We start from the raw sequence: 25,555 nt of genomic DNA, 5'->3' as shown, positions 1-25,555 counted from the left end.
TTCGTTTAAAATGGATGTCTACCAATTGGTAACTAAGCCATTGTCTTCCCCCATCATTCTCGATACAATTAATTAATTTCTAGAAAACTGATGTTCACTTTGATGTTCCAATATTGAATTTCAAACTCCTTTTAGTACCTTAAAATAACATATGTAGTTATTTTGCAATGTCACTTACTTTTTGAACGAAACATTTTTTAAAAAATAAAAACAGTTTTAAAAATCGACAGGTTTTATTTCACTTTTCGTTTTCTCATTCAACCTAGCTAACGTCCTTTCAGCTTTGCTTGTCTTACTAATACCTAAGCGAGGTAAACCTCTGTTAAGACCTTCAAGAAGTACACACGCTTTACACACGGGCTGGCTCGAGACAAATCCACATCGAGTACATGTCCCACATTCTGGAAGCCGAACACCTTCCTTAATACTCATACTTTCACCTGCCAACAAGAAAAAACTATAATTAGGCATTTAAAAAATCAAATTTACAAACTATATAATACTAAGAAGACAAACTATGACACGTTAGACAAATTCCCAACTATAGGAGATACATTCAAAACGTAAATTCTATTTGCGCATGGGACTTTTATTATTGCTCTTCTAATTAAGCTCTTACTAATTATGAGACAAGCATGACGATCAAATGAAAATATAAGTGATCATGTGTATATAATGTCGCTGCTTTTGTATATTTTCAGGTCTGTAGGGCTTGCGGGAATAAAATGCCACAATGAACACGGAACTGTGTCAGTGATAGCTTTAATTGTTAAAACAACTACCCAATAAGCGTAAGATAGATATACAAAACCCTATTACTCCACCATCAAGAATTTTTATGAATTTTTATTACATTGTTTTTATGTATCTTCTAGTGCTAAAACAACATTTTAAAAAAATAAAAAATGGTGATAGTACAATCAATCCATCTCGGATACGCAAAAAAGCAACACTGTAGTTGAATGATTATAATGGTACTTATCAGGGTTCTGGCTTGTAATATTCACTTTAACTATTAACGTATTAGATTATTCATTCCGAATCCAATCCTACTAATTTATATATCCTTACATATTATGTCAGTGTTAATAATTTATTTATGCTAACTAATATTCTTTATATTTACAATGAAGATAATATAAAATTTCTTTACAACATTTAAAGTACAATAAAAATCCACAATTTAAACACTTCACTACTATAGAGAGACTTGTTATATTTGAAAGTAGTAGTTCTGATGACTATAATTTGAGGAAAAAAAAAAAAACGAGTTTCAACACAATACTGCAAATTTTATTAGGGATTAAATAATTCTGGATTGTCCTATGTCACATGAATCATTGCTATTAATTGAATGACACACTGATTTACGGAACTTGAACAGCACAACTATGAAAGTATAGCGAGAAAATTGACTTCTCGATTTTGGTTCTATGAATAATATTCTAAAAGGGGAAACATATTTTTCCTGAAGACTTCTATGAATTCATACATTTAAAATTAGATTTATGCGTTGAAACTTATTTTTGCCACGACACAATACAGACAAAAATTCCAATATTTTTTTTTATATACTAGCTGAATCTGCGCTCTCTACGCAGCGCATCATTCACGTATGAGTATGAATCTCCTTGTCTACTCACAAAATCTGTACATGTCCTTTTACAGACACAAGCGAAGGACGTCTTGATAAAAATCGGCAAGGGGTATCATAAAGGAGAGATTTTTTTGATTGTTTTTTCAATACGTCGCACCGTTTGCAAGATTTCATCCTATTTCCGGTTGGAGTTTCTAATTTATATATGATCTGTGTTTTCTTTCTTTTTGTATGCAGAATGTAATAAGCAAATACATTACACACATAATTAATTATAATGTCACTGACATATGGTGTTCATTGGGCAAAACACTCCAAAGAATAAAGATTAGACTGGAGAAATGGTTATCCTTCGTTTCTAATTTCCCATGAAACAAACGCCTGAGATATACAACCCGTATACAAATATGTGGTCTTGGAATGTGTAACTCGTAGGATATGATGCTTTACTTTTTTTTAATTTCAACACTTACAATGTACCCCTAAAAAAGTAATAAAGAAATAACGGCCATGTTTTTTAAAAACAAAAATTTAATTAGAACTGGACAATTTACATAAAATTTGGAATCGGCCAGTGAAAACGATACGTTTATAGTACTTCTGGTTTTCGAGATCTCATTGTCGAAAGGATTGAAGGCAAACATAAACTTTTCTTTGGAGACAAACATATAAGCCTAGGATTTTAATATATAGATATATGTAATGTTAAGGAACGTTTAAACGTGTCGTTCCTTACATATTAAATTATTCGCCAATTCATGATTTTTTAATTTCTTTTATCACTCCTGCGATCACCTAAACTTTGCAACATTGTTTAGACATCACAGAAAGGGCAATTGATCATTTTTGACACCGAAAATATAAAGAAGCATTTCTGCCGGTAAAAGCGTCCTACTTGCTGCATATGCCTTAAGCCTAACGTTCTTTTTTCTTTAAATAAAATAAATAAATATGACGCACTTATTCAAATGTTTATTAAAGTAGGAACTTACATAAGAAATTAAGTTAATGGATAGATAAGCACCGTCTCATTTTGCTTCTAGTCATATTTACAAACAATTAGGTACTATAAGTTTTAAGTTTTTAGTGTAAAAAAAAAAAAAAAAGTATTCAATATACATTTTTATAATACAAACTAAGAAAGCAAGGTGAATTTTATCGTCTAAAAATATGAATGATTTTTCCTGAAATTGGCTGTACTTGCAACTTCTCACTGCCATACCTTAACTTGAACATAAATTCTACAACTAGCAAAAGTGTTGACTTACCTGAATGAATAATATCCATGATTGCCGTAGAACGAATCTTCTCTAAATCTTTTAAAAATGCTCTTGCATGTCCTCGGTATGCATTTGGAGAGTATATACACTCAGTGGAAAAATACGTCAACTTCTTAAAATACGCGTACATCACAATTTCTTTTTCATAAGTGTACTTGAGAGGTTTACATCTTGGAATTGTTCCCTCGAAGCTCTGGAAATAAATTTGATGTAGGACTTAATTAATTTTTTTCTTACAACTGTAACTAACCCTGTCTCTCATTACTCTACAATGAACCAATGTGCGCATGCCATTTTTTACAAATTATAAAATGAATTGGTATAATAAAATTATATTTTTGCGATAATCCTTAAGTGGCCCTTCCTTTTTTCTCTCCTCAGCCATATATATCACACGGACAACTAGAAATGTAAGAGCCCAGTTTTAACAATCAAAGATGTAAAAATTCTGTTTAAAAAATTAAATCAAAGCCTTCTTGTCTGGGAAATAATAGATTGTTATCTAATATCTTCTCTAACTACACGGTGTATAAATGATAAAACTATGGTTAGGCAACCCTAATATAGAGGACAGTTGTAAATGAAATCTTGCAGCAATCAAAGCGGTATCACTTTGGAAGTCAATAAAGATAGTGAATTCTATAATCTATTACAGAAAGGCAAAAGTGACAATTGAATATAGAAATTACAAAATGCCAAAATAGTGAAAGTTTTCGTTATTAAAGAAAAAATTAGAAACAAACAAAAAAATAATAACAAATAAAATACAACAATAAAAAAACGAAAAATATCTACATCTTGGAATCAGTTTAATTACTATTAGGTTCTTTTTTTTTTATTCATAATATTTACTCTTCTTTCACATTTACCTTAAATGATCATCCAAGTTAGCATATGGAGACAGTAATTGACAGAAATGAAGAACTATAAATCTAATTACGTTAATAATAACGTAGAAGAAAATTGGCGAAAAAAATGAAAAACCTAGAAAACTAGCGCACAATGTCTTGGCCCGTCCCCAGCGAAGTTCTCTTTTGGATTTTACATACAGCTTCACGCTACAGAGATTTATGTACTATTGATATAATATCTGAAATAAATTTCGTGTACCGATTACTGTCAATAAGCAATCATGCTTTATTAGCTGTGTGTGTAAACTTATTTGATAATAATATGTGATTCTGAAACTTCAGATATATTAAATATAACGCAACCTAATTTTCAGAAAAAAATAAAGGATGATGTCAAATACTTTAAATAAGAGATTGTCAAACATTTTAAACAAGGGACATTTTATAGCTTGAATAAATCCGTTTGAACTTTTACTATTTCGTGTTTAAATAGCAGCATACGCAATCCCGTAATTCCAACGATTATTTTTGCTAAATTAGCTAAATTGGTCACTATGCTGGACTTGCTTAAGAAATATTGTAATATGGCACGCCCTTAATGTCACCCTAGGCATATCCCAATACGTTATCAGAAACCTAATGAGTTCCCACTCACAACTAGGTGAAAAGGCAGAGCTAGGAGAAGAAATGAAAACGCAAAATAATACAATTTAGATAAAATAAAATCCTTGGCTGAGAAAAGGAACTGTGTGAATAAAATGAGTACTTTTCTAGGTAGGTACAAGTCAAACGATGTCTGGTTAAATTTATTAGCTTAGTAAATATAGACCTATGTCCCATTTCAGATAAAACACACATAAAGATAGTACTCAGACGTGATTCCTTTAAACATGCTGAATGTCTGGTCCACGACTGAAAAAAAATGAAATGAAATCTTTGAGTTTTACGTCCCACAGTTATGCCGGTTAGGCTAAAGGAGACGGTGATGATGAGTAATGAATGAAAGGGTGGAATGAAGAAAGTGGGAGGAAACTGGAGAACCCCGAGAAAACCCACGCACACGGTGTTTGTCCACCACAAAGTTCACTTGGCGGGAGCAGGGTGGTCCACGACTGAATCATTAGTGCTCTAGGAGACTTAAGAAATTGGTGTACTTTATTAAAAAAAAAAAAAAAAAAATCGTCCTGTCTCCCCTCCCCGTGAATTTGTTAACTCCCTCTCCTTCGTATATCGCACAGCACTCGACAGATCTGATGATGCAGATCGAAAGATCCTGATTGATTCTCACCTTAAGTTCACATAAGAAGGATATAGGAGAAGGATATCTCGTTATAATATTTATTGGGAGGAATTGATGATGGAGTATGAGAAAGATCTATTGACGAAAATTTTACGTAAGCATTCCAGAGCGTCAAGACATGTCGGAACATGTGTGATTCAGCCAAAGTTAAGCAATTTTAATTATGAATGCTTGAGAAAATAAAATCGTCTTAAGGTGAAACTTTAAAGGCAATCTGTTACAAATTATTGTTATCTGCCACATCTGACATCTGGTATCTGCTACAAATTACTGTTGCAAGATTGATGCTTAATAAAATCCAATGTGTAATGATTAATAAAATCCAATGTGTGACATCGTTGGATTTTCAATATTATCAAATTATATTCGATCCCAAATAAACACATTCAAAGCCCACATAAAGATTTCATCCCTCAGTACAACTCCTTTCTCTAATATGACTGTTTTCCTGCTTCTTTTCCTTCCTGACTGCAGCAAAAGTGCTCACAGTTTTTATTTGCTGTCTAAACGTAGGCTAATGCTTAGCATGTTTGCTTCACAACTAGGATGTGTCACGTTTGTATCCAGTAATCCTGAGTTTCCACCTTAATCATATCAGACGAATGTCGGAGTGCTTTATCTTTAAATATAGCCCTGGCCAACATCCTTTTACTTCCATTTTCACTGTTAATGTTGCTGTTTATTGGTTGCTAAATAATTCCAGTACTATAAATTGGTCTCGATTGTTTCTTGAAGTTCCTTACATAAATTAACATAAACGAATAAAATTTTAAAAAATGTAAGAAAACTATGCCGTAATTTCTTTCGCTGATGCTTCATTAGACTGGGAGAGAGAAAGAAAGAAATACTAAGGACACCATGAAGTGTTGAGTTACTTATGCTCTGATGCAATAATACTTTCATGGGCAAATAATATCTTTTATATATTTCGTGAATTTCAGGAAAGGGCTGCTAAAGCATTTTACACCAGATGATGCGACTAAGAAAACCTGGAAAAACTTCAGGATTTTTAGGATTTAGATTTCTGGGCTCTTGGCATCTAAGGCCATTTAACCCGTCACGTACGTAAAGGATGACGTCCGTCGGTGAGCACACTATCCGGGAAAAGGGGAGGGGGGAAGGAAGGAAGCGGCCTGAGTGACTAGCCGCACGAATGGATCTCTGGAATCTCTCCCGCTTGCGAATTGTTCACCTATTTACGCCCATATACTTATCATCTATACAATCTAAAATATACTTTTGCTCGTACTTACAGTAATAATATTTGTACATCTCTGCAACCTTGCTACATCTCCTCTTAAAATATTCATTAAGACTGTTTCAGCCATGTCATCAGCATTATGTCCTGTTACGATGCAATCTACTCCTAAAAGCATAGCTCCACGATCCAGCGCTTGTCGTCGAAACACTCCACAGAACGTACAGTTGTTCTTCCTTCCAATCTAGAAAAACAATAAGAATATGTTAAACTTACAAATTTCCATTCACGCCAACATAACGGCAAATTTCTCTGTTTGAAGTAGTGAAAAAATATGCAAATAATTTTAATGGTGTACAGTTGAAACATATGCACAAATATGTGAATACAGAACTTTTTTTTTTTTTTTTTAATTTTTAATTGTGATTTTTGTTGCTACATTTTTTAATTTTATTTCTTTTAACTTAAACTGCTGAGACACGTTCAATCTATATTTATACAGTTAGACGTAATTGTTTAACATTCTCACTTGCTTAGGCAACCAACATCACTTTTATGATACGTTGTGTTGTATAACTTACACTTGGTTGCCACCAGCTAAATGCCAGTTCGAAAACCAATAAATACAACGAACCTTGAATTGAATGCGACACTCATACGTATTGAATGTTACACAGGACTTTTACAAGTGTAAAATCCACTACAGGAAAACAAAGGTGACTCTTGAATAAGAAAACTATAAAAAGTCAAAAAACCTAAAATTTCATTTTTTTAAAAAAGAGAAACAGCTTACTTGCATTTCTAGTCAGAACACACTATGAAATAAACGTATAGCAAAGCTCCAAAATTTATATTACCAGAATAAACAATTTACTTTTTCTTGTTTCCTGCTTACCTCTTTAACAATTGCGTCCATAGTCCAGCCGTAGAGCTCTTGGTACGATAAAATTTTTAATGGAATCGCATACTCATCTCTGTTCAACTTCACGGTCTCAAGGCTATCATCCCGATACCCTAGAATGATCAAAAAAATAATTCAAATATTCCAACTTTAGCTTCCCATAAATGCTTTTAGTTGTACTGTATGTCAGAGAATACATATTATATCAATATTAGAGCTGTTCAAAGAACTTCAATCGACAAAATTATATCTATCTATCTCTTTACATTCCTGACCTCATCTAACAACGATATGGTTAGCAAATACGATAGTTCGCAGTCTAACGAAAAGCTTGCCACTATTCTATAAGGAATTTACATTTATGCGCAATTAGAAGTATTTAGATTACTTTTAATTACGAGAACTTGAATAATGGTCTACGGACAAGGAATTAATACTTCATTTACTTTAATTCTGATTCCCACAATTTCTTGCACTTCCAAGTTTTTAGCTCTTCCCTAGAATCTTGTTCAGGGAAGAAAACAAATAAAAGAAATAAAAATATCACAGATATATAAAGAAATAAATTCACCAGGGAAGAGTAGTGACGATACACTTTGTCAACTGCTGCTTATTACTTGTCAAGTGACAGTGTGATACGTGATGGGCTCAAGTTGTGCATTCTTTTGTCCAGGCAGGGAAGTTGCCAACTCGTGTTGATGCCCTTGTTACTGTTGTGCCAACACTAGATGTGTTTTAATTACAGTTTCTCATTCGTTACTTAACCAACCTGTATATTACTATGTTAAGTTTTGGGTGTGTTAGAAAACTGAAGAGTGAAATGAATGAAGTAAGTCTTTTTATTTCACTTTTGGCCCCAAATAGAATCCACAACATTATGTTGCATATCTGTTGATTGTTTCGAAAGACCTACTACCGGATGTTCTGCTTCAGTGTTTCTAAGATGTTCTTTGCCACATGCCTTTAAATTTCATTTCATCATCATGCGTGTATATAACCATCCAGTAGAATCCGTTTTATCGCAAACTCCTTATTTTTCATTGTGATCGGTGTAATAGTTCTTAAATTGGGTAATATTCTTACCCAGTTCTGAGAGATTTTAATGCTGTGCAAAAATTACACTATGTCAAAATCATACTCAATACAGCTGTTTAATATGTGGAATATGGGTGGTCCAAATCATTTTTTATTTGTGGCCTTGATTTTAGGTGTGTTGAAACCTAGATTCCTTTTAACCTGATGGTATTAATTTATTAAACTCAAATTTTTATCCTTTGCGAACAAGAATTCAAGGGAGAGCCCGACGATTAATTACAATTGACACTGTACAAAAATATATAAGCATTTCTACTTAAAAAGTTTGGATACTAATGCACAAAGCAGTTCAATTTCCAATTCTGTTTAAATTACAATGGGGTACTAATTATTAATAAATATAATAAAAATAAAAATGTATTATTTATCTTTGACAAGGATATATATAAGCGGCTCGGGGGAATACGATGGTATGTCTCATTTTCTAATTTACGAGTAAACTGCAAAAGAAAATTCAACATTCCCATCTTGCAACACAATGTAATGACAGATTCAGAAAAAGGTTTCCCTGGCATCTGCAGATACATTTCTGAAATTAAACTATCTACATACTGTTCTGTAATTTGATCCCAACACATTCCAACTAATAACTCAATTTCACCGGAAGTGGCATTTACTATTATCTTCCTCCGAGCTGCTCTCTCTCTCTCTCTCTCTCTCTCACACACACACACACATATATATATACATACATATATATATATATATATATATATATATAATATATATATATATATATATATTAGGGTGGTCCTTAAAAACTAACTTTTAAAATTTACGTGGGACACCTTTTTATTTTGATCTACTATTTAGAAAAAGAATTCCATAAAATTTTCAGATTTTTTAAAAAATGTTTTAGGGGTCGCTACCATGTTCTCAAATTTCAACATAATCTTTTTTTTTATATATATATATATGAAATTTCTATTAAAATCACATCACACTGGTAAACATGAAAGTGACATTGATTATCAATGAAATTACTAAAATAGGGCAGTACATTACCCTCTACTTACATCTCAACCAATCAGCAGTTACCCATGGACCGCACAAGTCGCATAGCTACGGGAGTGGGGTGCAAAGGAATGGTGTAAACACCAAAACAGCACACATTAACGAATATTTTATTTAAATACGTCCAGGGCGCAAAAACGTAAGTACGCATGGGTGCAAAACACATGTGGGCCCATTCAGTTTTGTAATAGATTTTGAAGTCCATTTATGAGTTTTTATACTTAAATTGTTCTTATTTCTTTCCATAGAAGAAAAAAAGATACCTAAGTATATAACAGACATTTTTATTGACTGTCGATTTTATTGTTAACTTCCTAACAAACAGGGGTAGAAAACATTTAAAAACACCACTTTAAATGGCCAAAACTTGCCTATGACACGATTGCTCAACAGTCAGTGTAATGATAATACAACAGAAAATAGAAAACTTCACCATAACTCTCCTTAAATTTCTCTTACAGAAGTTTCAGATTTTTCTTCTTACTTCATGCAAATAATTATAAGTAACATAGAATTATTATAGTATTCGTCAAAATTAAAATATATTCTGAAGTTAAGGTTGTATAAGGTTCCTAAAAATGGCGCCCAAGGACCACAGAGCACTATTCTACAGGCTAAAATAAAGAGAAAATGATAAATGATGCTCCGGGGCCTCCTTCAGCCGCTATAAGGAATCAAAATTTCACCATGTGGCAATGTCGCTGATTAACTTCGAGCCACTTTCATTATTCCATGGGCGGCTTTAGGATTTTAATTTTGGGTAGGCTCTCTTTCTCACTTACGAACGCATATACACATTGGATTGATTAATGACAGTAGGAAATTACTTTTACAGTAGTGGTTGATACTATTTGTTAAATAATTATCTACTATTAATATAAATAGTGAAAATACATTTACTCTTTATTGTATCTTTTAGTGTTTATATATTTTTCAAAACTTTAGGGTAGGCCCGTGCCTACCTGGCCTACCCGCTACAGCCGCCGCTGTATTACTCTACGAATACAATAAGCAGTTGAATCGATTGGTACATTAATAAGTGATGCTGTCAATCAATATCGAATTTAGCTGCTACCTGGAAACAATAGATATTACTATATGACAGGTTGGTAGATCTAATCTATGGTTCTCTATTTGGGACGTTGCCACAAAGTGCAATTTGTGTGTCCAGACGAGGACTCTAAAGACATACATATATATATATATATATATATATATATATATATATATATATATATATATATATATCGGGTGTTGCAAAATAACTGTTACAACTCTTGGGAGGTGACTCCTGCCACTGAGACAAGAAAAAAAGTTCTCTTCAACTTTTTGCTATCGGACATAGTTTCAGATCTACAAGGTGCCGAAAGCGTGGGAAAATGACTTTCGGACGCCAATAGTTCGGAAACTATCCAACATAAAGAGGGCGGGTAAAAAATTCACTGAATAAGTCATACCTGCTCTATTGAATTTTGCATGTTTCACAATCCTACCGTGCACGCGCAAGGGATTCCCCAAAGGAATGTAGGGAGTCCCGGATAATCTGCCAAATGAAACTTGGTCTAAATGGATATGAATTGATAGGTTTTCTACCAGGTAACAATAATTCGTTTGTCTTAAGTCGATATCTGGAACAAATACAAAATGGCGGACACCTTCATGCCCGTTGTGTGTGGTTGCATAATCGCCAGGTACGGATGCTGGCCAACAGTGACGTTCTGAGTATTAATTGTAGCGAATTTGTACTCAAATGCTCTAGAAAGACATCTGGAGTGTCGGTAGAGCATAACAGATGAAGCAGGGTGATTCACATGTGTGGAAACACTTAACGAAAAATGCCCAGAAATGCACTCATACTCAGTAAACGTGAGTTCAAAGCGTCGGAAATGTAAGGATTAGCGTCAAGAACATGAAAGCCATTGCCGATTCACCAATAATATTCCTTCAAACCGATGCAATATGATGTGCACGGTTGCATACCAATAAGGATGCAACAACTGAGGCCAAGTTCATATTGTGCAATTGGACTCACAAAGAAACTGGGTAAACTAAAGGAATGTCACTAGTGGGATCGCATGATCGATATTGAAATGTGGCCAATGTGTGTGTTGATATCAACATGTAGCTGATGGCCAAATGTCAACATGTCCCACTACTGCTGGGACATCGTCCTACGTGCGAAAAATAGGAAAATAACTACTCGGGTCATGAATCTGAGGCCGTGGGCTCCCAGTAGGATTGGAAACTGCGACCACGCGAACAAAAGCGAACGCTCTAGCCCTGAGATTCGAAGGAGCCTCACTTTCTCTGTATTCATTACTTTGAGAAGTACCCACTTGGTTTGGCAAGCCCTCTTGTACAGCCTCCCGACATACTTGTGTGTTTTCTTTTGTTACTCCTACTGCACAGTTGTAAACAATCAGAGCTTTAAGACGTTTCTTACTATTTCTCATGTCGTTTTATTTTCCATATGTATGGTGTTGCAGCTGTAGTGTTAAATGTGCCAAATCGGTTCATTTTCGTCTTTGTCTTGGCATGTGCACTGTGTGTAAGATACGAATTTCTGGAGGTATTTTCCTATATTTCGAGTACGTCATATGTCTCAGAAGACGTGAGACATGATATAAGTTTGTTATTTTCACTCTCAATCAGAATTTGAACCATGCATTAAGAGATTTCTTTTCATATGTGTCGACTGTGGGACAATGTCCCAAACAAAGGGGGGCATTGATACAATCGTGTTCTAGTTACGTTCTACCAAAAGGTGCACCAGATGTAATAGCAGAAAGTACAACGTTATTTTCCTAGTTTTCGCACGTGAGACGGTGTCCCAGCAGTAGTGGGACATGTTGACATTTGGCCATCAGCTACATGTTGATATCAACACACACATTGGCCACATTTCAATATCGATCATGCGATCCCACTAGTGACATTCCTTTAGTTTACCCAGTTTGAGTACCTTTGTGAGTCCAATTGCACAATATGAACTTGGCCTCAGTTGTTGCATCCTTATTGGTATGCAACCGTGCACATCATATTGCATCGGTTTGAAGGAATATTATTGGTGAATCGGCAATGGCTTTCATGTTCTTGACGCTAATCCTTACATTTCCGACGCTTTGAACTCACGTTTACTGAGTACGAGTGCATTTCTGGGCATTTTTCGTTAAGTGTTTCCACACATGTGAATCACCCTGCTTCATCTGTTATGCTCTACCGACACTCCAGATGTCTTTCTAGAGCATTTGAGTACAAATTCGCTACAATTAATACTCAGAACGTCACTGTTGGCCAGCATCCGTACCTGGCGATTATGCAACCACACACAACGGGCATGAAGGTGTCCGCCATTTTGTATTTGTTCCAGATATCGACTTAAGACAAACGAATTATTGTTACCTGGTAGAAAACCTATCAATTCATATCCATTTAGACCAAGTTTCATTTGGCAGATTATCCGGGACTCCCTACGTTCCTTTGGGGAATCTCTTGCGCGTGCACGGTAGGATTGTGAAACATGCAAAATTCAATAGAGCAGGTATGACTTCTTCAGTGAATTTTTTACCCGCCCTCTGTATGTTGGATAGTTTCCGAACTATTGGCGTCCGAAAGTCATTTTCCCACGCTTTCGGCACCTTGTAGATCTGAAATTATGTCCGATAGCAAAAAGTTGAAGAGAACTTTTTTTCTTGTCTCAGTGGCAGCAGTCACCTCCCAAGAGTTGTAACACTTATTTTGCAACACCCGATATATATAGATAGATAGATATAGATAGATAGATATACATACATACATATATATATATATATATATGCTTTATTTATACTTGTAGAATAATGCCTCGTATTCAGAACAGTATGAATCAGAAAACTTCTAAAACAAAGTTCTCAACTACGGTACCGGAAAGTGAATATCCCAATAAACCATAATGATATAATTGCTAATAAGACAGATCCTATCGGATTCGGAATTGAGAAATGCTATTACTATACCTGTTATGCCTTCATCAACTGAAAGAAGAACTAATTTCAACCCATAGTTGTATCTTTCATTCAAAAGTTTCAAAATATACGCAAGCACTGTTGAATCCTTCCCTCCAGACGCAGCTACAGCCACGTAATTACCCGGCTGGAACAGTTTGCCATTAACGATTGTATTATGTATTTCGGTCTCAAATGCCCAAAAGAAACATTCCTTGCACAGCGCATCTCCAGTTTTAGGTCTCTAAAAAGAAAAAGAAAATATACTTTAGTTTCAGCATAACAACCTGTAATAGAAAGTATGAATTCTGTCACATACGTCTAATGGGAAGAACTTGGAACGATCCAAATTAATGTAGTTCAGGCAATGATTTCTGAATACTTTCCCTGTCGTGGTTAAATGATTTCAATGCTTATCGACGTAGAGCAACCCAAAAGCTCGTGGATTCTTAGGTGGTATATATAGGAATTATTTTGATGTGCTATCAAAGGATACTATAACAGAATTTCACAAGAAATATGAAATACCACGTAGTATTTCATAAGGAAGACATAACGAAGTGAAGAGCTATGTGCAGGAAATCTACAAAGTGATCATGGAAGTGCCATGCATGAGGCATGTGTTTTTATACCATATGAATTGTTTTTCCATTATATCCATTGATGCGTACACCTACCGTCGCTGATTCACCTTCTCCTTACGAATTCACTCTCGTTCTATCTCCTGGGTATCTATGTAGCGCTCCTGCACTCAGTCAGTTACATAACATTCGTGCTTTTCAGTGGCCACCTAGCACAAGTTGGTTTGTGTTTCTAAGTTGGTTCGTGTTTTATGCAATTAGCCCTCCTAAAGTAATTGCATCTCTTCACTCACAGTAATACGGTAAGCAAACTAATTTATAATTCCATCGAAACATTGTTTTCGTTACTTCTGAATATGAGAGTTTGCAACACTGAACAATTGAAAGTCATTACTTTTGCGCAGTAATATAATATGATTGCATACTTAGTGAAGAATAAAGATTAAATTAGATTTATTAATCATTCTGTAGATCACATTACATGTACGTTTGTACAAAATGGTATTGAATTCGTCAGTACTTAAAGTAGATACAATACTTTGAACAAATGCAATGTTCTTGTTCTTAACAATTTGTGAAAATATAGACTAAACCAATTCTACACTTAATATAACGATGATTATATCCAGAGTGGCCCAAAAGTAGGTATACAGATCAGCATCGATCAAGTATAACACTTTAATTTATTAAGATAATGAATTTATTTCCTTTGTTTCGTTCCGAGCTTAAGGTATAAGTGAAAATAAATAAAGAATAGATAAGGAGAAAACTAAGTCAATACCTGTACGGATAACAATAGGTAAATGATTTAAATGCCATGACCGATAAGTACGGGACTATGCCCACTTTGGGCCACTATATATATATATATATATATATGGACCTTATTACTATTTTAATTACTGTATATATCTGTACGTTTGAATTTACCATGTGACATATATATATATATATATATATATATATATATATATATATATATATATATATATATATATATATATATATATATATATATATATATATATATATAATAGGGATTTAATTACTTTTTAGCTGCTTAGACATTGAACAAAATGTGTTATTTAATAGCAGTTTGCGCACTGAGTTCGCAAAAGAACTCTTCTTATGAATATATTTTACATATCTAGGTAACTTATTATACTATCTTACACCCATATAGCTATGTGATTTTCCGTATGCAGATGTTTTATGATACACAGTAGATAAGTTATCTGTTATGTTCCCAAGCGTAAGATAGTAGTGAGTATCACCATCTCTTTAACACAAAACGATCCCAAGTAATTTTGAGAAGTTCAAGCATGTACAAAGAAGGAACTGTAATCATATTCAATGATTTAAATGGTTCCTTACAGATGATGCGTTTCCGTGATTTTGTAATGATTCTTATGATACATTTTTGTTGTATGAATATATTCTAAAGTTGTAGCGAAAGCCTTCAAAAAGGCAGTTCCGGACTTAATCCAATATAAATAAAACTGTTTGTGTGTTTGCTTGTCTGTCTGTCTGTATGTGGCCTGGGGACCAGACGAATGGACCGAGAGTTACCAAAATTTGCTCACGGTAACTTGGTCTAAGCCCCAGATAAAAACGAAGAGGTTTTTTTTTTTTTTTTTCGAACCAGGGGGGTCTCAGGGAAGGGCAGCGTTTACTGGAACCGGCCTGGAGACCAGACAAGTTGACCGAGAGTTACCAAATTTTGGTCACGGATACCTTGGTCCAGGTCCCAAACCAACGCGAAGCGTTTTTGTCAAAATTCGAACCAGGGAGGCCTCTGGCGCGCGTTTACCGGGACATTAAAAGTAGTATAAAATGACCGATATTAGTGTCGAATTCATAGTTTTCGCGGTTGCTAAGATCAATAGTAAAACTCCGATCGCATTAACTTCCAAATTCACCCTATTCGGTGCGGGACGGGAGTCACCGGGGGAGGTGATACAGAGACATGTAAAAGTAATCCAAAATAACCGATATTATTGTCAAATCCGTAGTTTTCGCGGTCGTTGAGATCAATGGTGACGCTTTTATTAGCGATGACTTGCAAATTCAGAAGCCATTGTATCGGCCCGGGGGTTAGCGGGGGGAAAGGGATACCGAGACATGTAAAAATAACCCAAAATGACCGATATTAGTGTAAAATCCATAGTTTTCGCGGTCGCTGAAATGAATGGTGATACACCCACAGGCGTTCACTTCCAAATACAGCTGCCATGCGAAGAATGGGTATATTCAACTAGTAGGGAATATAATATGGATATAGTACAGTGACACAACTGATTGTAGATTCAGTCTTGCCTTCTACCTCAAATATTGCAGTGCCATCTGACACTTTCTTTGATCCTATGGACGCGTTACTAAGGCGCCAGTACCTCCCTTCCCTTGGAACTCTCCTGAAAAAAAATTTAAAAAAGAAAAATACAGAACATCTTATATATACTTCATCTTTGACTTAAGGTTCAATGACTTTGAATAGTGGCTACTTCTCTTGTTTCCACATATCAGCCTACTATGCCACTCGCTTGCCTACAGTTGACACTCAGATAAATATTACATTCTCATTTCTCCACAAAATACTAAATTTTCCGAGGTATAGTTATATGAAGTTTCCAACATTCCTAATAAAATTAGGTGCTATTCCAGTATATGGGGGCATGATTTTGTAAAACTTATGAAAGAAACATTAATTATGATTTGGAAACAGAAACATAAAAAAATCCGAATAAATGTGAATCTTACCTATAGCATGCGTGAAAGGCGAGAATATCTAATAGCTACAGTACAGATAATGTTGGCATTATTCGAGCAGATGTTTCTACCAAATTTTGAAACATTTCTTACATTTTCAGGTTAGGTCAGAGCTTTATATTTCTTTTAGCATAGTATGCACTAAATGAGGAGCTCAAATACTACTTTCAGTTTGACTTCAGGAGGACTTAGTGTAAATACAGTGGGAAGTATGGCATAAAAACTACAGTGTATAAAACACCAATCAATTTGTGCTAAATGGCCACTAAAAAGCACGCATGCTATCCAACCGAGTCAGGGCAGGAATGCAGCAGGGAGACCCGTACGGCAGCGAAAGGGTGCGTTCATTTGGAGCAGACACATTCAGGGAAGGGGGATATATGCATAAACGAGAATAGTGCAAGAGCACACTTACACATACAGTACTCTCATTATCACTTAAAATACTGTGCGCTGACAGTAATTACTCACATTCATATACACACTTCCTCACACACACACAAAAAAAAAAAAAAAGTTTCACATCGTATTTTACCCATACATTTTCTATTTGGTAGAACCGTCTGCTCGAGTGAATACTTAATGTTAAACATGGAAGTAAATGAAGGCACTGTTTTAAGACGTATTCCTTAATGATCGGTGTATCCAAAAAACGCTGAAAAAGTGTCCGACTCGTTCCAGTGAGCTTTTGAAGTAGCGTACTGAAGTGAAGATAGTGCTCGAGAATGATGTTTTGGTAAGGTCGAACTGAATGTCATACTCAACCATCAAAGAAAATAGAAACAGAAATTTGAATTAGCTAACGTGTAAAAGGATGATTTCAGGAAATTTCGAATTTTCAACTCCTTAATTTTTCAAGACTGTGAGTTACTCACGTGTCACGTAATTACAGATATGCAATGATCATTTGACATTAAGAAAAGGAAAGTAACTAATTTATAGTTTAACATGGTACTGCACAAAAGTGAGATGTGAAATAAAGAAATTGCATGTGAAAAGGTAGAAAAAAGAAAGGATGGGTTAAGTTCCAAAGTTGGGCGTCCGTCTCCAGTGAAATTTTTAAAATTTACGGAAAGATATGGATAATTTGATCGTTTGTGTGCTTGATAATATATAAGAGCCTCGAAAAATCTGTTTATTTGTTATATATAAGCGGTTAAAAACATGGGACTATACTGCGAGCGGAGGGAACTACTTGGCGCAAGGTAACCGAACAGTTGCATTGTGGGAAAGAAACGAGCATTTATGTTATCAACATGGCGAATGTACAAGGGCGATGAATTAATAGTTTTAACATTTGTGAAGCAGTACATTGATAACGAAAAAAATCTTTTAAAAGTTTGTGAAGAGCACGGATTAATGAACCTTATAACAAATTGCGGTAATAGTATACATGAGAACGTCGTGATCTGCGTTTCTTCTGTGTTCTATTACCACTTCTACATGAAATACCATAAATTTTCTACGTAGTGCAATAGTAAGTATATCCATGTGCAATAGTAAGTATATCCAATAAGTATCCATGTGCACAAGACATGCGATATGCGTTAAATTCCCCCCCCTATACACACATAGTCATAGATAAAGTACAAGGGCACTACACATGCAGATATGAAGTACAGGTACGTTCTGTTTTATTTTCGTATCAGTCGATAAGCACATCAAAGTCGCTTTGTTATTCCCTTGGTAAGTTCGTAGATACTCAATGAATAATCCCTGAAAGTATGAGCGTCCAACTCCTTCGGGAACTGACACGGCTTTACGTATACTATATCCCAAATTGCAGAAAGTGTGCAAAGGAAATAACAGCGAAAAAACGTGGCAAAATAGGACGCCCAACTTCGGAATAAATGCCGAAAGGATTGGTGAAAATTTCATTAGAACGTAAATCAGTGCCGTTGTCATACGGAGTAAACAAGCAACAAACCATCGCAGACGCGCCTGCACAATATAAACACACTATCTCAATACTGCTCGGGCCCTCTGCTTCGTTCCTTCCCTTACTTCGTAAGAAGGCATTCGTGCTTTTCATTTATACTCAGCCCTACCAAAGTGAGCCTGCACCCGTTAAAGCACCTCTTTCCTCAAAAAACACTACTTAAGGATCTACATTTTTTCTTAATAGTGCATTTTCAGCAAAGAGAAGTTAACATTTCATGAACATAAGTATGCACCCATAAAGTGGGATAGCATGTAAAATTATAACAATCATACCTTTAGTATGGCATTTTTACCACACTTTGTTGAACACAGAACTGGCATTTAATTTTGAAGACTAAAGTCACTGAATTACGATTTAACGAAAATACGGATTTATCAAAACATTGGAAGCTTAAGTTGCTTGCGCGCCGAGCTGCTCTTTTCGCATTTTGTTCTTTTCCACCAATGCTGCCAGGTTTACACATAAATTTCTTGATACGAACATTAATATTAAACTAAGTATGAAACTCTTTTCTCTTCCGGAGCCCCATTTCTCATCAATCTTAGAAGAATTTGCGGCTCAAAAAATAAGTTAAAATAGAAAAAAAATGTCAATTATTAGGTTAACTCATGTCAGCTTTTCAACATGATAATAATGACATGTGGTTAGGTTAGCTTAATGTAAGGTTTAGTTTCATTCACTTAGTACATAGGTTTGTTACAGAAGGGTTTAAAGGACTAAAAACTAGTGAATTCTTGAATACTGAATCAGAAATTTTGCGTTGCTTCTACGCAATCCATCATGGAAAGTATTTCTGCAATATTTTTCGCAAAAGTTGCGTTTATAAATTAACACAAAGGACACTAAAACCAATTACGTTTGTTGAGTGCATTATTACAAAATAAAACACTAATTTTGCGTTGCGTTGTAGCAAATCATTACGGAAAAAGACCTTTCTATTCCTGGAAACGGTCATATCAGGGTCAATCTAAAGTTGAACCAATTTGATAAGAAATTCTTCTTTTTCTTCTTTCACACCTCACCCATAGGTTGGTTGGCAACATTTAAATAATAAGGCTTTTATTTCCATTGGGAGAGCTGTTCTATATTTTCGTAAAGTCTCTTCTTCGTATCTAGATATTCTATTTTTTGCCTTCCTCTTCCTGGTTTTCCTTTTGCCTTTCCCTCTATTATCATGATAATCTAATAAGATGGATCGAATAAGATGGATGTTTTTTTTTCTTTTTTCTATTATCTTCATTGTCAGTAGGTCTTCACTAAGTTCCTTTAATACGTCCTTTCTGCCCATGATATGAACAGCATTCCCCGCTAAAACCACATTTTAAATGCTTACAGAGTGGATGTTTCAGCTTTCCTCACTATCCACGTCTCTGATCCATAAAGCATCACTCTCCATACCAGAGTCTTAACAAATAGTTTTCTTACGTCCAACGACACATTTCTTGATGTTAGTAGCAGAGATGTGCGTCTACGCGTAAAAAACGATAGTTTACGTTTACGTGTCAACTATGCGTAGACAATGTAAACAACGTAGACTATGTAGAATATGTCAACAACACGTAATTTAATATGGCGTCGTGGACAATAAAGGAGCTTTCTTTTGTCGTTATCTTGCGAAATTGCGTAGAAATAAAATGCTTTGCCACCGAATAGTAACTTTCGGATACTTAGTTTCGTCTTGATGAAGGAAAATGAAAAATATTATGCATTTTGTAAAATATGCAAGAAAAAATTGACAAATACAGCAGCTTCAAGACTGAAAACCAACAGGTGAGAATTAGTTTTGTAAGTTTCATTATAAAAGCAGTGCCCGAAGTGGAAAATCTAAGGAAGTGGTATGTGCAGAGCAGAGTAAACATACAGATTAGATAATTCCCTCTACTTTTTATATGTTAGTCGTTTCCCTAATCTTTCGCTGCACCGAAGCAAAACAACTGAATGAGGAAATATGAACAAACGAGCAACGAAATTCTTCCTTACATTTGATAGTGGTTGTCTACATAGTCTACACGGGAAAAAGTGTAATGTAGATTACGTATAGATTACAGTAGACAATCGCGTAGACGTAAAATTATAGTTTACGGCACATCACTGGTTAGTAGTCCTCTTTTCCTATTCAATATTTGTTTAACCTGCTCTGTTCCTGAGCTTACGTCTTTTGCACTTGTTCCGAGAATATTAGACTTCCTAAATTGAGGAACGTCTTAACGTCTTCAATTTTCACTCCCACTAGCCATACTTTTGCTCCTTCCTGTCTTGCTCTTGTGCACTTTATTACTTTGGTTTTCTTCTTATTTATCTTCAGTTTGCATGTTGTTTCCAGTTGACGTTCAAGTTTGAAAGTGCTTCCTGCAAGTCCTTTTCGTTCTCCGCTATCAGTGCCATGTCATCAGCAAAACTTATTGTGCTGAAATTCTGGCCATTTACTTTTATTCCTTTATTGTTTTTATCAAAGAATTCTTTCATAACCACTTTTATATAGACGTTGGACGGGAGCAGTAAAATTCCATGTCCTTGCCCTACCCTTTTACTGATTCGTGCCTCCTTCTGATCCCTTCCTATAACAGGTATCTGGTTCCTGTATAGTTGGTATATCATTCTTCTGTTTCTGTTATCCACCTTCAGATTCTTCAACACTCTGAACATGATATTCCAATCTATAAAGAAAGCTTTTTCTTTATATGCAAATGCTATACAATCGGTTTGTTTATTCTGATGTGCTTTCCCATGTTCAACCGTAGTCTCAGTGGGCCTTATGCAGAGACGATCGATCTGACGCGTGATTAGTGCCATACTAAAGAGTTCGACTAACATATGTCTCCTGCAGTAGTCAAGCCTTTAGTATGACTCTAATAGTATTTCAGAACGACTCTGCATAAGGCCCAGTATTGCTTCCCTTGTTTCCCTTTTCCTTGATGAAAATACATGAATTTCCACTTTACAGATCGGTTTGAATAATGATAGACACAAGGCTCACTTTTTTGGACTTAGTTTTTGAAAAGATTTCTAAATTTTCCTGAACAGAAGAGTACCCATCTAACGGCGCCCCTGTGTATATATAATGTATGGCTACAAATACGCTCCCAATATAATAATAGTTATAGTGATTCAATATAATATGATCTATACAGAAAATTTTATCATAGCACTACTTGGCAGAAGTTACTTAGATAATTTAACCGAGTGGATACAAAATATCTTTTAACCGGGAGTTAAAACAATCTAAAAGCTTAACAATCTAAAAGGCCTCATTCTTGTTGGCCAAAGTAACCGAGTAAGTTGTTGAAAATATTTTGCCAATTTTCTTGGTAACTGTGCAAAATATCATTTAACCGACTACTGCTCGTCCACAAAATTTCTTTGTCCTAATCGAGACTTCGCTAGTTAGGCCTTCATTCGGAAAGCGAAACGTGTCTGTGTTTATTTTTTATTTATATTTAAACATTTTTTCTTTCTCTTTCTCTTCGACCTTCATTTTATGAAGACAAGTATCAAGTTATGTTAGGAGACTTCCCCGGTAGTGGAAGATCAGCGTAGGTGCTATTCAGCGTAGGCGCTGAATTAATAATCCCAAATCCACTCTACAGCAAAATAATACTTTTAAATTTAAATTTGTTCTTGCACGGTGAATGTTAAATTCTCTTTGCTCAAAGCTCTCCACCTAGAGATGAGATGCAATAATCATGCATATTTTGACCAAGAGAAAGAGAGAGCGAGATAGATCTTATTCAAATATTATCAGGAACAGTCATCCATATTCACATTTGTTTATGGTTCAGTTTATTTTTGTTTATTCTTTACTAAATTACAGTTCTCGATTACTAAGAATATAGCACGAAGTAAATGATATATTACGGCCTTCTAGACGAGAGAATTCGTGTACCTTTGATATCGTAAATATTACTAATAGAGACGTGCTTGTATTATTAAATAGATATTACATTATACAAACTCATGTTATGCACTCTAAGAATGTCACACATGCATATCTCGTTTTTATTTTCTTAGGTTATCATTTTTTTCGATTGCTATTTTCGAACACCTTGGAAAAGAATAATATAAAAAGGAAAATATTCTTGTTAGTTCTAATGTGTGAATAACAAATAATAATAATACTTACGTTTTTTTAAAAAAAATGTGAATGATATGATGGTTTTGCGGATAAAAGGAATTTCCACAAAACAGGGATGAAAGTCATTTACTCCTCACGACGTTTTTTTTAATATATAAATAAAGTTTCAGTAGAGTGAATGTAAGGTTGTGAAGGCGAAATACGAAACGAATAATATAGTTGAAACAAATAATATAGAACATCCAAATATTTCATAAAATATTATTTGCTGTAAAACAAAATGAAAGTTTGAACAACATTAACTTTTCGTTAATAAAGGTTAAACAAGATCACTTTGTAACTTTCACATGATATCAGTTGCCCTGTAGATACTAAACGAACTGTTCTTCCGGATTGTTTATTCGTTGCAGAGGCCTGGATTTTATTCTACTTTCCTGCAGTTTGCTGGAACTCCTCCGTGGCTAAGCGGTTAGCGTACGCGCCTTTGGCGTGGGAGACCCGGGTTCGATTCCCGGCGGGAGCTCATGTGGTTCGGATTCCACGTTAATCAGTAGGTCCACGTCTCATATAGCCTCGCTGCTGAAAGGGACGCTAAACTAAAATCAACTCAACTCCTGCAGTTTGCTACAATGACATCTATTGAACAAACTAGAGTATTTGTAGAACGCCTTACCTAATTCTCAACCCAGCCAAGTTAACTGCAAAATTGGTTGTCTAACTTGAAGGATGTGAAATTGGAAATGTGAATGCACTTTTTTTTTTTTTTTTGCGTTTATACATATTTGCCGCAACTTATGTATGATAACACGTTAAAAAAAATACAGTAGCATTTCTCATTACATGTCATGCAACTCATAACTCTGGCGTAAAAGTTTCTGGTTCGAACCCAACTACGCGTCTTTGTAATGGACAACATTGTTTCTTTTGAATTCTCGAGTTTTTTCACGCTTCTATCCACATTTTGATGCTACTAATTATTGTATAATCATTTGTTTTCATTAAGCGTTCACCTCCTGCTATCCTAAAGGGGTTAACTACGGGGCCGTAAAACCAGAAATTTCATTCTTACAACACATATATAAATACTGTCTTTGCAGTTGTTATGTAGGTTACACCTATATTAAACATAATATTATTGCCATTGCCATTATTAGACCAAGTTGATAAATCTGTATTTTGTAAAGGCTGAACCCGGAGGAAAATTTCGAAGGGAGGTCTTATTAAAATTCTACAATATTATCAAAGTTTGACTAAACATTGTCCAATGATGAGACACAAACCGACCAATACTCGAAAGATTTTATTCAGCTGAACAAAATGATATGGGTTTGTGTAAAGTCTTATGCGTATTTTTTTTTTTTTAAAAAAAACGTTTTTTCGAAAATCTGACTTGAGTACTGAATTATACTTTCATCAAATATTTCGTTGTGATATTAGCAATCAGAAAAAAATCAACAGCAGAAATTTAGAGGAAATATGCTATATTTACAAGCAAATTGGTAAAGTGGTTAACAGCGAACAGATTAGTTATAAATCATGATAAACTGATTCTCTTACATTTTTTTTTATTTTCCAGGGAAACCGCGTATATCACCTAGAATAAAAATATCTTGCCATTCTTTCCAACATATTTGCAGGACAAAGCTTTTAGATATAACCATAAGTGGCGATCTCTCATAATCTGCTCAAATCTTGCGCTAACTGATTGACGAATATAAATACTTATTTTTTTCTTTAGAAATGAACCAGTAAAACAGCAATAGCGTATGTTCAAAGTAGCATAATTTGCATCCATTGTTGGTTGGGTGTAATTGTGAGTATTTTGTAAAAAAAAAAAAAAAAAAAAAAAAAAAGACAAGAAAAAAAGAAGTCAAAAACAAATGTGGCTAACACTTTCTTTAATATAGCTTAATTGATCTTATCACATATCTTCCGCCAGAGGAATTGATCTTTCAACAAACTACGGGAAATTTGGTAAGAAAAGGGGAAAGTTTGTGTCAGTCGAGGGAAATTTTTAAAAAGAAATTTACCAGCAGTGCACTAAGCCAATTTCACGGGAGCTGGGATCAAACCAAGGACCTCACGCGCCAGAGACGATCGCTCTATCACTGAGCTGCTCCCGTAGCACGACGTTTCTTCAATTCTCCAGCTGTTGTGTTTTCCCAATGATGTTGTTTATAGGAATAGGATATTTTTATTGTCGTTAAACAACATTTGTTGCAATAGACAACGTCAAGAGATTATACAAAATATATACATTGAATATATAAGTACATAACTAGTCACTTTTTATTTTTTAACTCTTTCTCAAATTCTAAAACGCTATACACAGCTGTTTCAATGAGCCAAGATTTACAGTGTTTCTCGAAGTTTCTATTACACATACCACGAATTTCTGTAGGTAGAAGATTATAAATCTTCATCGCAGTGTATTTATAACTCTTTTGTGTTTTATTTAACCTGAAATATGGTGTATCGAGGTCGTCTCCGTATCTTGTGTCATAGCAATGAATTTTATTTCGGGTACTGATATTTTCCAAGTTTTCTTTAATATACATGAGACAGCTATAGATATACATTGAGGGCACTGTCATGATTTGCATCTCTTTAAAGAAAGGTCTGCAAGAGTCATTATCACGTAGTCCCTTTAACACTCTTATTGCCTTTTTTTGCCATTTAAAAACGGTTTGAGCACCAGTTGAATTACCCCATAATAATATACCGTAGAGCAATAGAGAATGAAAGAAAGCATAATAAGCTGACAGAAGTATTTTTTCACTAACAACAGTTTTTAGTTTACGTAATAAATATATAACTCTAGATAGTCTTCTACATAGATTTTCAGTATGTATGTTCCAGTTTAACTTTGGATCCAAGTGGATTCCTAACAATTTTACAGAATGACACTCATTCAAATCATGTATGTTGTTATTAAGATGAAAATACAAAACATCCGTCTTTGATTCATTTAATAG

The 25,555-nt window shown here is 34.7% G+C and overlaps 1 protein-coding gene across 2 annotated transcripts; it reads right to left on the bottom strand.

Moving 5' to 3' along the window:
• Positions 1-214: 214 nt before the first annotated feature.
• On the bottom strand, positions 215-18,962 carry Ctu1 (Cytosolic thiouridylase subunit 1). 2 transcript variants are annotated; one of them, XM_081751571.1, is made up of 6 exons: positions 18,781-18,962; positions 13,232-13,463; positions 7,122-7,240; positions 6,282-6,470; positions 2,866-3,070; positions 215-440 (listed from the first exon to the last, which is right to left on the bottom strand). In XM_081751571.1, the coding sequence occupies exons 1-6, from the start codon at positions 18,826-18,828 to the stop codon at positions 217-219; spliced, it is 1,017 nt and encodes a 338-aa protein (XP_081607697.1). In that variant the 5' UTR covers positions 18,829-18,962; the 3' UTR covers positions 215-216. The 2 variants fall into 2 exon arrangements, with proteins under 2 accessions (XP_081607697.1, XP_081607696.1); XM_081751570.1 differs by lacking the exon at positions 18,781-18,962 and adding an exon at positions 18,494-18,613.
• Positions 18,963-25,555: the final 6,593 nt, after the last annotated feature.

The sequence above is a fragment of the Thermobia domestica genome, chromosome 3 (assembly GCF_964235325.1).
Source record: "Thermobia domestica chromosome 3, izTheDome1.hap1.1, whole genome shotgun sequence".
Lineage (NCBI taxonomy): Eukaryota > Metazoa > Arthropoda > Insecta > Zygentoma > Lepismatidae > Thermobia > Thermobia domestica.
This window is presented reverse-complemented; position numbering and strand designations above follow the sequence as displayed.

Excerpts from the sequence above, each read along its gene's own strand:
- Ctu1 (XM_081751570.1), bottom strand. The coding sequence starts at position 18,598 with ATGAAAAGCACGAATGCCTTCTTACGAAGTAAGGGAAGGAACGAAGCA. Across the intron at positions 13,464-18,493 it reads GTGCAGGCGCGTCTGCGATG|AGACCTAAAACTGGAGATGC; the intron begins GTTTGTTGCTTG and ends TTTTCTTTTTAG. Across the intron at positions 441-2,865 it reads CATGGATATTATTCATTCAG|GTGAAAGTATGAGTATTAAG; the intron begins GTAAGTCAACAC and ends TCTTGTTGGCAG.